This window comes from Macaca nemestrina, chromosome 2 (assembly GCF_043159975.1).
Source record: "Macaca nemestrina isolate mMacNem1 chromosome 2, mMacNem.hap1, whole genome shotgun sequence".
Classification (NCBI taxonomy): Eukaryota; Metazoa; Chordata; class Mammalia; order Primates; family Cercopithecidae; genus Macaca; species Macaca nemestrina.
Genome location: NC_092126.1, coordinates 160,881,559 through 160,894,128, shown reverse-complemented (window position 1 = coordinate 160,894,128; position 12,570 = coordinate 160,881,559). Strand labels below are relative to the sequence as shown.

Genomic DNA, 12,570 nt, shown 5'->3' with positions numbered 1-12,570 from the left:
ATGGATGGATGGATGGATGGATGAATGGATGGATGGATGGGCAGGCTGGCTAGTAAAGGTATGGATAGAAGGACAGATGGACAGATAGAAGGACAGATGGACAAATGAATGGCATTTTCTTTCAATTTGCCCTAGTTCCTCCCAACCCTTCCCTTCCATTGGGCACACATTTGCTTCCTTATACCTCCCCTCTAGCAACCAGCCAAGAGCTGCAACGCCCCTGGGTGTGTGGACCCAGGTGTGACCAGAATGTCATACCAGCTCCCCAAGAAAGTCTCCCCTGTGGCAGTGAAACTCTATACAAACAGCCCAGCACATGATTAGGTTCTAACTTCCGATTAGGTTAGTCACTTCTCATATTTTCCTGAAGACCAGAGACTCTGCATTTCTTATAGTCCCGTGGCCCCTAGCTGAGTTCTGGTACACAGTAAGTGCTCAATGAATGCTTAATCACTGGGAGACCAGAACATGTCTCCTAGACATGAGAATTGAGGCTCTCCCCTCATTGAAGAAGAAGAGATGGCCTTCCTTTCTCTACAATATTCAGCCTCTGCAAAGATGGTTTGGCATCTGTTTCTCAATCTGGGATAAATGTTCTGGATCAAGGAGTCCCATTAAAACGCCTCTCAGAGCACTTAGGGAATTATGCTTGGGAAGTCCTTCTTGGCAGCAGATAATAAATCAATCACAGCTCAGAGAAAATGCTGAGTTAGAATGGGATCATTCAGGTTGGGCTAGGAAAGGAACTAGGAATACTCTTTCCGTGGAGGCCTGAACTCAGAGACCCTCCTGTGGATCCAGGTTGGGGACTTACAATAACAACCAATCCAGTTTGCCCAGTATTGTCCCAGTTTTTGCACTGGGAGTTCTGCATTCTCAGTCAGGGACAGTTGGTCAGCCCAGCCTGGTGGTGTTTTCCTCCCTTCCTCATTAGCAGCCTTGCTGCATGATGCAAGAGCCCTGTATGCCTCTGCGTTGATGTGAGCCACACCCCTCCACATACATTCCCTGCAGTGACCCTGATAGCTAGGGTCTGAGTCCATGGCCAGTGAAAAGAACAAGTGGCTCTTGTTTTCAACTTTAGAGGCTGAATTCTGAATGGCGCCACTTGCCTTGCCCTGCCTTGGGCTCTGGAATAGGGGAAATTACAGGAAGGGAAGGGAAGAAAGCAATCGTACCTGAAGAAGAGAGACATTGGCAAGGCTGAGTCTGAAGAGGTAGTTCCTGTGAAAATGGAAACAGACATCCTAAGTGACGCTGGTTCTGCAGGCAGGACCCAGGGAGCAGCTTCATGGCTCGGGCCTTCTGGGATGCCAGGACTGGGTGCTGATTGCCTAGGGTCAACCCCCAAGGAGAGCTTTACCTCCATTTGCTCACTTAATCTTCACACAACCCTGGGAGGAAATCCAGGAAGCTCCATGTTACAGATGATGAAGCAAGGTGGGTAAATGGCCCAAGTCACCAAGATAGTAAGTGAAGGAGTTAGGATTCAAACCCAGACTTTCCTCCAAGTCCCATGTTGTCTCTGCTCCCAGCCAACTCAGCTGGCCCAGAGAGGAACCCCTTGACCCCACCTTTTCCAAACATGGAGGCTGTTAAACGTAAAGCCTCACAGCACTCTTACAGGGATGCAGACAGCCAGCTTCCTCCTATCCTGGCCCACCACCCTGACCCACCCCTCCTCACACAGGCCAGCCATCTCTCCTGGTTCCACGTCCCGGGGTCCTGAGTCCGGTTTGTTTGTTCATCTCCTGCAGTCTCTCCAGCAGTTGGTGACTCCGGGTCTGACCTTTCTGTGGCCACCTCTCTGGACCGCCCTCTCTCCTCTAGCCCAAAAGACCCCATCCACCACCTCACCATCCTTCTCCCCACAGTCCAGCCTGCACAGAGCTTCCAGGCTCACCTACCTCAAACCATTTTCACCTTCAGTAATAAAGAGGATACTACTACTAGGAATAATGATATCAGACACTTTTTGAGTATCATAAGTGTCAGCCACTGCTGCAATTTCTTTGCATGGACGCTGGAGCCAGGAGGCCGCCATGTACAGACAGGGAGAATTCCAGCTCAGCCACCTGCCACCTTCTGAGAGCCTCAGTGCCTGTCTGTACAATGGGGAAGTGAATGGCTGTGTTTCTTATTTCACAGGACTGTGGAGACAGAGGAATGGTGTGATGCACATTAAAAGGCTCTGTTCATGTTGAACACATGTAAAGTCTTGGTTTCCCCAACACTTTTCTTGCTTTGGTTCTTCTGTCTTCTTTGGGCTATTCCTATTGCGGTTCCTAAACTTTTTAGGAATAAAGACTTTAGAAAGTTCTGGCCTACCTCAGCTGAGGAGGGAAATGAAGGGAAAGGCTGTGGAGTGGGCCAGAAAGAGAAAGAGGGGCCCGTGTTGAAGGAATCCAGAGCCGGAAGGAGACGCCGCAGGCCGAGAGACTTCTCTTCCCAGCTCTGGCTCCAGGCCCAGGTCCCACTCAGCTTCTTTGCTGTCCTGGGGCTGGGGGGGCCTCCTGGGTGACCTTGGCTCCAGGCCTCTGCTGTCCTTCCCCAACCCCCTCCCCAAGTCCTTAGCAGAGCTCCCCCCGTCCCACCCTCCTGGGCTGGGAACAGATGAACTCCAGCTTATGGCTGTGCCCCAGCTGCCTGCTCAGGTAACACAGGCATCTGCTCACAGCTTTAACAAATTAGGGGAAACATTGCATCACTTTATTCATTTTTATCCCATCAAAAATCATTCATCACAACATCGCAGTCAGCTCTCCTGGGAGCTGGAATATGAGAACAGAGAGAAATCTCTGTAGCCTGACCCACCCTAAATCCCTTGTGGAACAAGGAGGGGTATAAATGAATATAAAATTTCCCTAGCCTGAATTCCAGAGGTCCAGGGGTCAAGAAGAAGGGAAGACAATGTCAGGCGGAAGAAAAGGAGGAAGGAAAATGAGCTGGAGACAGGAAAAGAAAGTGGCCAAGGACCCACTACGTTGGTTCTAAGAAGCCTGAGGGACCAGGTCTAGAATTGATTTTCCCGTCCATCTGAGGGCATAGCCAGGCTCAAGGATGCAGGAAAAAGTGTCTCTCCATCTGTGTGTGGGAAGCCTCCAGACAGAAAACATAACCACCTTCTGGGGAAGCCGCAGAGCAGACCAGGAAGAACAGTGTGACCACAGTCACAGGGTAACCTAACCTCTCCAAGCTTCAGTTTCCTGGTCCATAAAATGGGGGTACATAGAACCCACTTCCTGGGTTCACCCACTTGTGAAGATTCAATGATTTACTGCGGGTATAATTTACTACATGTATTAGATTAAACACATGTGTGATTTACTACATTTACTACATGCAATAACTGACTTACTACATATATAGCACATGCCTGGCACATGGCCAGTGCGGAATAAATGGCAGCTTTCGAAATGCTTTCACAAGGCTCAGAGCAGAATCTTCGGATGCTACCATCTAGGTTTGTTAAAGTACACATGTAAAACGGGAGAAATCACAATTATGTTGAAGGATCACATCAAGGCCAGTTTCCTGATTGTAATGTTGTCCTACAGTAATGCAAGATGTTAGCCTTGGGGGAAACTGGGTGAAGGGTATATGGGATCTCTCTCTATTATTTCTTACAACTGTATGTAAATCTACAATCATCTCAAAATAGAGAGTAAAACAATTACTCTCTTTGCTGGGAAAATAAAGTCCATCCTCTTGTATACTTGCATATGGACAGACTCCCTCTGGGGGGACAGTCAAGAATCTCACCACTGGGTGCACCTTCAGTTGGGGGTCCTGCTTGTTTGAGAGGGTGGCCCTGCTTTTCACCATATACTCCTTTGTATCTTTTGAATGTCCTACCATAAGACAAAATAGTTAATTTAAAAATTAAAAAATTAAAAGAAAAATGCTTTCAGGCCCAGCTTCACAGCAGCCCTGTGAGATTGGTGGCACAGAGACAGTAACCCAGACTTTACACATGAGGAAACTGAGGCTCCAAGGTCAAGATCCCCCAGGACAGGAACCCAGCTCATCCACACCTAATCCAGAGCTCTGTTCCTGACTTGCCTCATTTTCATACAGCAAATGAAGGGGTGGAGACACTAAGGAAAGCTCCAGGGCAAGGATGGTCAGCTACAGCGTGGCCCAGAAGTGTCCAACCCAGTGGCCACCCTCTCCCCAACCCCACACCCACTGAGTCAGAACTTCTGGGCTGCAGAGCTGAAAAATAGTGCAGTCCCAGGTGATGACACAGACAGACCTGCAGAGCAACTCTAGGCCTGGGTTAAGGAGACCTGGCTGTAGTCCCCACACCCTGTTGCCATCATGCTATGTGATGCTGGGAAGGTCACCTTCCCCTCTCAGGGCCTCTGCTACTGCCTGCTTTAAATGAGGACAGTTGGGTGACACCAGAGATTCTCAAACTTGAGTGTGATCAGGCCACCTGGAAGGGTTGCTAAAACACAGGTTGCTTCTTCCCAGAGTTTCTGACTCAAGAGGTCTGAGAAAGACCCAAGAATCTGCATTTCCAACACATTCTCAGGTGCTGCTGGGCCAGGGACTGCACCCTGAGACCCTCTGGAATCGGCCCTCTCTAAGCCCCCTCCCTACCAGAGCCAGTGGTCTGTGGTTTCATGAGGAATGAGCTCCTCCTAGTCCACCCAGAAAGCCTCCGCAGGTTCCCCTGGAGAGTACTGTCTGTTGGATATTGGATCTGAACAGCGGACTAAGAAGTCAGGCCACAGGCAGGTGAGGTCCTTCGGGAAAGGTTCTACCCCTACCCAGCCGTCCCAGGTGCAGGCCGCCGGCTGGCCGGCAGGGGGCTCCTGGGCACCTTCTCTGCATGGAGCTCCCAGGGAACTGGCCCAGAAAGCCATTCTGGCAGCCGAGCAGGGACCAGGCAGGGACCGGGCAGGAGGTGGTCAGCAGGCATCCCTGCCCTCACTAACTGCCAACCACAGAGGCCTGCAGCTGGCTGAGATTGTGAAGTCAAGAGTCACCCCCACCCCCACCCAGCCAAAACACGCTTCCTTCTGTGGGGGACAGACATCCACACGGAGAGGGCCCAGCAGAGAGGATGGGGCCCAGCACATGGGTCTGCCCAGGTGAGTTCATCCTGAATACTATTCCCTCCACCCAGCTCCAAGCCCCTGCACTTCCGGCCCCCACCCCTCTGCCCCTTGTTACCTGGCTCCCACAATGAGCTGGTTCCTGGAGGGGTCCAAGGCGAGCTGGGAGAAATCCCGGGCTCCAGGGTAGGTGAAGTTAGAGACCCATGGCTGCAGATCTGGTGGAGGGAGAGGCAACACTGTGGTTACTGCTGGGCCAGGGGCTCCCAACTGCACCGCACAGACCACAGAACAGAAGGGTGAAAATCGGGGGGGAAGTGGGGCAGTGCCACCCAGGAGATCTGGTGTCACCTGCCCACCTCTGTGGCCCCAGGGACTTGGGAGTGGGTGTTGTAGTCACTGTTCTGCCACATTCCTTAGCTCAGAGGAGGGCATTACCCTCCCTGCAGAGGCATGAAGGGATACCTATACTCACCCTTGACTTCCCCCAGACCCTCACTAGCCACATGAGTATACACTGGCAAATCCTGCCTGTTCTACCTCTAAACTGCCTCTGAAATCCTTCCACTGTTTTCCCACTGTATCCCACCCCCATCCAAGCCACCACTAGCTCTTGTCTGGAGCAGTGCCAACAGCCTCCTAACCAGCCTGGTTTCCACGCCTGCCCCTTTAGTCAATTTCCCACAAAGCAACCCGAGCGCTTGTTCTCAAATGCAAATGTGGTCATGTCACTCCCCAGCCCAGAACCCGTCCATAGCTCCCAACCACCCCCAGGAAAAGTCCAACTCTTGCGAAGGCCCTTGGGTTCTGGTCCGCTGTCCTCCCAAGTTCAGTGCCTGGCACAGTGATTATTTACTGATCCCCTGAAAGACATTCCCTAAAGTCTTCACCCCAGCCACACTAAACAAACACTTCATACTTCCCCAAGTCCATCCCACAAGAGCCTGCAAACCTTTGTGCTTCTGTTCTCCCTCGATGGAACAATTCCTGTTCACCCCCATCCCTACCTCCTCCAAGAAGCCTTCCCTGACTGCTTCAAGCCAGGGTTAAGGGCTCCCGTAGTTTTCTACTTTACTGCCACACTGTGTGTCTAGCCTGGTAGTTTGCCCTGGGGGCCAAGAAAGACTTTGCTTCCTAGATCTCCAGTCTCAGTTGAGCACCTAGCAGTGTTTGAACGAATATATGAATAATCCTCAATCCCTCCTTGTATGAGGGGAACTGGATTTTCAGACAAGATTCTGCAGAGGTGGGAGGTGCAGAGATTGCGCGGTCAGTGTCCACCCTGCCTCTAAGGAAGGTTGTTCCCAATCAAGGCCTTTCAAAGGGATTGGGTGGGCAGAGAGGAGACCTCACAGCCTCTGGGCGGATGGGGAGTGGTCTGGGAGGGCCTGCTTAGAAAGTGCCAGCTGACTCTCTCTGTTTCCCTCCTGCTGAAGACACACTTCTCCCTTCTTGGTTCACAGCCTCCTGATAGCTCTCCCTCAGCCTGTGCATGACCCATGGATGGGTGGGAATTGGCACCAGTAAGGAGAGAGCCATGGAGCAGAGGGACTTTCATGCCGATGGTGGTAAAGATTCCGGGGTAATGGGAGGCACTGTGCTTTCTCCCCATAGCGCCTTAGCAACTGACTCACACAACGGCGGCGGGGGGGCAGGGGTGGGGGGGGATGGGGGGAGAGAGGTTGGGGAGGGAGAGAGACTGTGTGTGTAATCCAAGGGAAATAAATCATTGCTCATTATCCCTCCACTACAGAGTAAAAGCAGCCCTTCATTTCTGCACGACAGGCAAACACTTAATCGCTCCCTGGAGAACTGAAGGTTTTGCGAATTGGATGTTTTTCAGAAAACTGTGATAGGCATGATTAAAAAAAAGAAGAAGAAAGAAATTCTGCAGCAAAATGAAGCAAACCCCTTGGGCCTGCCTTTGTCCCCAGCAGGTGATTATAGGTTGGCAAGAATTGTCATGTAGTCACGATGGTCTTTGGGCAATATAGGATAAGAAGTGGATCTGGAGTCTGGTGGGTTAGGTTTTTAGCTGACCTCTCAGAAATCCTGGATAAATATTATATTACCTTAGAAATGAAACCAAGGGTCCTCCTCTTCCAGGAAGCCTTCCTGGATTACAGCCTCTCCACCCTGATCTTATTTTGTTCCACATTCTCTCTATCCTTTTCATTCCATTCACATTGTATGTTATTGTTACTCTGAATGTGATCAAATATTTTCTGTGTGTGTAGGGCGGGGTCTTCCCTGTCCCTGTGAGACTGGGTGCTCCCTAACAGCAGCAAACAGATTACACCTTAATTCCCTCCTTCCCTTTCAACAAGGGTATTCCAGATATAGGCAGCTGAATGAGGGAGGAGGTGGCATGATGGGTCTGCAGTGGATACTCCTTCTGGGGACTTCCCAGCTCAGTCTTCACTTAGGCCCTTTCCTGGGGAGGAGGGGAAAAGAAGAGGAAACAGGGTAGAAGCTGGGATAAAAATGGGGAGGTGGGAGTGGAGGTATGGAGGGTGGTGGCCTCTTCCAGTTTCAGTCCCTCTCCCATAGCCCCGACCAACACGGGCAAGGGTGATGGGGGAAGTGGGGACAGAAGGGGCCGGGCATAGCACGTGGATCCTGGGGGAGCCTTGGGAAGGGAACCAGACTGCTTGTATTAAACAGGCCAAGGGGACCAGAGGGAAGGCTGTCTTTAAAAACACCAAGCACGTTCTGAGCTCCATGTATGGCAAAGGCTTTGGATGGTGACTTTAAGAGAAAAATGACATTCTCCATGACGCGCCTGTGATTTTAATTATAGTCAATTCAATTACCCACCTTGTGGGTTAACCACTGCCAGTGTTAAGTCCAGGCTGGCTTCTCCTGCTGCCTGGAAGGGTAACACTGGTAAATGAGAGAATATGCAGGCTGAAGAGAAGCACAGCTTGGCCCCCCCAAGAGAAACCCACAGGAGAAAATTTAACCTTACACGACAGAAAAACAGCAGTGAGATTCTGTGACTGGCAGCTCCTCTAGGGTGTTTAGGGGTTATGCACAGCTCAGTCAGGTGTCAGGGGAGAGGGAAACTCACAGTTACAAGCTGGCAGCCTACAGATTGGTCAGAAAAGAAGTGTAACATCCTAGGGGGCTTGGAGGCTGGGGTTGGTGCTGTCCTTGATTAGGGCAACTTCTGAGCACAGCATTCCAGAGCACTGTCCTTTGCCCAGTGTGAACTGAGTCCCTACTGTGTGCTCAGCCGTGCTAAGGGATGTAGGAACACAAGAGAACCAGTCCTGGTCCAAGACCAGAACCAGTACCAGCTGGGCTGAGGGACCAAAGGCAGTGACTTTTAACCAACAATACAAGATCATTAGGTACGCAAAGAAAACTTTTGTTCACCTCCAAGGCCCCACAGCATCCCCTTCTGTACCTGGCACAAAGCAGGGCCCAATACAAATTCGGCAAATGGATAGGAAAACTCAAAGCTGTCAGAATGCAGAAGGGGAGGAGGGCATTCCTTCATTCTGTAGGAGGGTGGGGTGAGAAGTCAGATTCATTCAATTCATACCTGAGGATCAAAAATGGTTTCAAGGACCCCAGGCACACAAGGAAGATATCTCCCACCTCCCTGACTTCCTCCCCCAATCTAATTTGCACAGATGGAGACCTGCCTGGTCGGGGGACAGGGATTCCCCAGCTCTCCTTCCATGTCCCTGCCCCCAGACTAAGCCAGGCCAATAGTGCCCCCAACAAAGCCCCTGGGAGGAAATGTTTCATTAGGAGCTGCCACAGGGGCCCCAATGCGAGGAGGGTAGCCCTAAGAATCCACTCCTTCTGTCTCCCTCTGTCCTCTTCAGGGACAGCCACCAGCATTCCAGGAGCCATCAGAAGTCTGAGGGTGTGCACGCGTTTTGCAGGCTTAGGACATTGTTAATTTACTTTAATCCACTTAAGCCTTCAAAGCCTTGGATCCCAGCTCAAACAAGACAGCGCCGAGAAGACAGCTGGAAACCTTCCTCCCTGAGAGGAACCAGCCCACAGCTGGGAATCCCACCCTTCCTCAACACCCCCAGACTCTCATACATACTGCCTCTCCCACCCCTCAAATCCTGGGCCTCACTGGTTGATTTTTCCAATTGGGTTCCATCTTGCCCCGCCCACTCCTGCAGGATGGGGCTCTGCATGTCCTCCCGTATGGGCCACCGGAGGGTAGAGCACCTGATCGCTCTGCAGTGGGCAGTGGACAGAGCACTGCACGTGGAGTCAGGAGCCCAGCACTGAGGACTGGCTCTGACAAGCCTCTCTGGCCCGCCACGCCTAGGCTTCCCATCTGTAAAAGGCAGTGACGATCTCCTTGCACTGCCTCCCCAACAGGGTTACTATGAGGAGGAAACCGGCCAGTGTCGATCAAACTTAAGAGCCTAGGGACCCCTGAGACTACATCTGCAGATCCCAGTGTGAGCTGCCAAGTAGGTGGTGGTTCATGAAGTACTAATGTGACTGTAACACAACCAGGACCCACCCAAACTGGGTAACAGGTCGTGAGAGAATGTCTGGGATGCTCTGGTATTTGTGTTTTGTTTTTTAGCAAGTATTAGAATGTATATACTAATTTTAGAAACTCTTATCAAGAATTTACAGACCCCTTGGAATATGTCCAGTGATTTACAGATCACAGTTTGGGAAACACTTTAATAGCACATTCTCATACCCTCCCTTGACAAACAGAAGGCATTATGAGTCACCAGGGCCCTTGCACTGAGGTTTCCCAAGACCCTAAAGAGAGGGATCCCTGCAGCCCCTTAGAGCAGAAGGAAGCTTTCCAGAGATCTCCAGGTACCTCCTAATGCGTGAGTCATGCTGAGACCCCTGGCCACCTCCACCCAGGGCATCCACAACTTCCTTTTCTAGCAAAAGACTCCCCTCCCCCAGGTTGGCATGCATGAAGGGCCTGAATAAATTACCGAGAGACAAAAATTAGACCCCTCCAGCCCATTGCTCCCCATCCTTCTTAAAACATCCAGCACCAGAGGAAGAGTCTCAGGACCCCGGGACCCAGCAGTTAATGAACATCCCAAGGACATCCAACAGCCAGAAACATCCTGCCAAGGCCTGACCTAAGTCCTTCAGGACACGGCCATTGCAAGACAGGGCCAAGTAGGAAGCAGCTCTTACCTTCAAAGGCCACGGTGGGGTGCTCGCTCAGGGCGCACAGCTGCTGCTCACTGCTGGGCTCACTGGGGACATCCTGGGAGTTGGAGAGGTGGGACACCAGCAGTGTGAGGCTGGGCAGCAACAGCGAGACAGCCAGGGGGCCTGCAAGCACCATGGTGGGCCCCTCTGCAGTCCTAGCTCCGGGAGGCAGACAGGGGAGAAGACCTGTAAAGTAAACACTAAGTCTCACCAAGGGCTCCCTCCATCTGGGCCCACTTCCCTCCATTTCCTTGTGGTTATCAGTGCCCCCACCGGATTTGAAAAATAAATTTCTATTGTATTTATGTTACTCAGAGTTTGCTCTGCTCTAGTAAATGCAAAGATATAGATCATTCCCTGAAAGCTAATTTCCCCTGTAATAGCATTCTCTACAAAACTGACAAATTACAGTGCCTTTTCTATTTATGATTCCAAATGGTTTAAAATTAGTTTTAATGATAAAGGTAGTATCTTAGGGATTTTAATAATGGAGCTGAGGCCATGGGTAGTTGTTTGTATAAAGATAAATCTGGATCCGTAACTCATACTTTATACACTAGGAAAAAATTCAAATAGACAAAAGATTTCAATGTTAAGGATAAAAATCATAAAAATACTAGAAGAAAATGCAGGCAGGATCCTTTATACCTTGGCATGAGAAACCATGGCTCAAAATCCAGAAGCCATCAAAGAAAAGATTGATACATTTGACTACATTAAAATCGCAAACACCTGCACTTCCCCCTCCTCTCCCCCAAAACAACATCAATCAGGCCGGGCGCAGTGGCTCATGCCTGTAATCCCAGCACTTTGGGAGGCTGAGCAGGGCGGATCACCTGAGGTCGGGAGTTCAAGATCAGCTTGACCAACATGGGGAAACCCCTTCTCTACTAAAAATAAAAATTTAAAAAAAAAAAATTAAAATAAATAAATAAATAAATAATTTTTAAAATAATCCATCAAAATCATAAGGAAAATGACAAACTAGAAAGAAATATTTGCAATTCATATCACAAACAACAGACTAATATTCCTAATATATAAAGAACTGAAACTGCCTTTGCAAAAAGTATGACAGTGCAGGAAATCTGACCTAACAGACTCCATCTTGCTTCTAGCCTGCAAGTTGCCCTTGCTCATTCCTAGGCCTAGGCCAAGCTAAATGTGGAAGGAATTTAGTTTACAGTTTAACTTTGAAGCAGAGAAGATTACAGCCCCTTCCCAAAGCAAACCCCCTCCTTGCTTGGGGATCACACCTCCTTTGTAATACTAACAATTTAGCCACAGGATAAGACAATATGGCTCAGGAGTCATTCAGCCAGATGTCACAAGATTAATAATTGCTCCTATAGATAACATTATTGTAAAACCTGAGATTGGTGTTCTAGGTATTTTTTCAGACCCTGTATTCTATTGGATCTGCTGGTGCCATCCAGACTGATAAACTGGTTCATCTGACCTTGTGGCCCCCCTACCCAGGAACTGAACTCAGCACAAGACGACACGCTTCAACTCCCTGTGATTTCATCCACGACCTAACCAATCAGTGCTCTCCACTCCCTAGCCCCACTGCTTCCCAAACTATCCTTTAAAAGCCTTACCCTCTGAATTTTGGGGGAGGCTGCTTTGAATAATGATAAACTCCTGTCCTTCTGCTTAGCTGGCTTTGCATCTATTAAGTTCTTTCTCTATTGCAAAAACTTGCTGTTCTCAATGCATCAGCTTTTCTGGACAGCGAGCAAGATGAATTCATGCAGCGATTATAGAACTTCTAGGAATCAGGAAGGAAAAGACTAACAATCCAGTAGAAAAATAGGCAAAGAATATAAATATAAACAGGAGCTTAAAATATGAATGACAATTATCCTCACTCATAATAAGAGCAACACCAGTTAAAACATAGACTGAGATACCACTTCTCATCTATTAGTTTAGCAAAAATCCAAGTTAGATGCTGCAGTCTTTTGGTGAAGCAGTGGGGAGAGGGCCACTACCATATACTGCTGTGGGGGTTGGGGTGTGCAAGATGGCAAATCCCTGTGGGGTGATCCTGGCAATATCTGGCAAAACTACCCATGTATTTACCCCTCGACCTAGCAACCTAATTCTTTGTGTCTACACTCGTCCTCCTTGGAGTGTGTTCCACAAACCAGTGTCGATTCACACACTGGAACAACTCCACGGTCACAGAAATGCAGAGATCTGAGAGTCAGTGTTTAAAAATCTTTATAATAATTTGACAGAGTAATTTTATGTATATTGAATCTAATAACAAAATATTCAGGCTTGTATGTTGCATGTTTTATTTCAATTCATTTCTCTAGTAATTCACTTT

General features: G+C 49.4%; 1 protein-coding gene across 3 annotated transcripts in view; it reads right to left on the bottom strand.

Annotated features, from left to right (window-relative positions):
* LOC105470275 (semaphorin 5B) overlaps nucleotides 1–12,570 on the bottom strand; it is a 121,234-nt gene that overhangs the window by 30,133 nt on the left and 78,531 nt on the right. For all 3 annotated transcript variants that reach the window (XM_011722088.3, XM_024789274.2, XM_011722087.2), the window contains exons 2-4: nucleotides 10,218–10,421; nucleotides 5,182–5,281; nucleotides 1,179–1,224 (exon numbers count right to left, since the gene is read on the bottom strand). In XM_011722088.3, coding sequence (XP_011720390.2) covers nucleotides 1,179–1,224; nucleotides 5,182–5,281; nucleotides 10,218–10,371 — 300 coding nt within the window. In that variant the 5' untranslated portion in view covers nucleotides 10,372–10,421. The remainder of the gene's footprint in view (nucleotides 1–1,178; nucleotides 1,225–5,181; nucleotides 5,282–10,217; nucleotides 10,422–12,570) is intronic.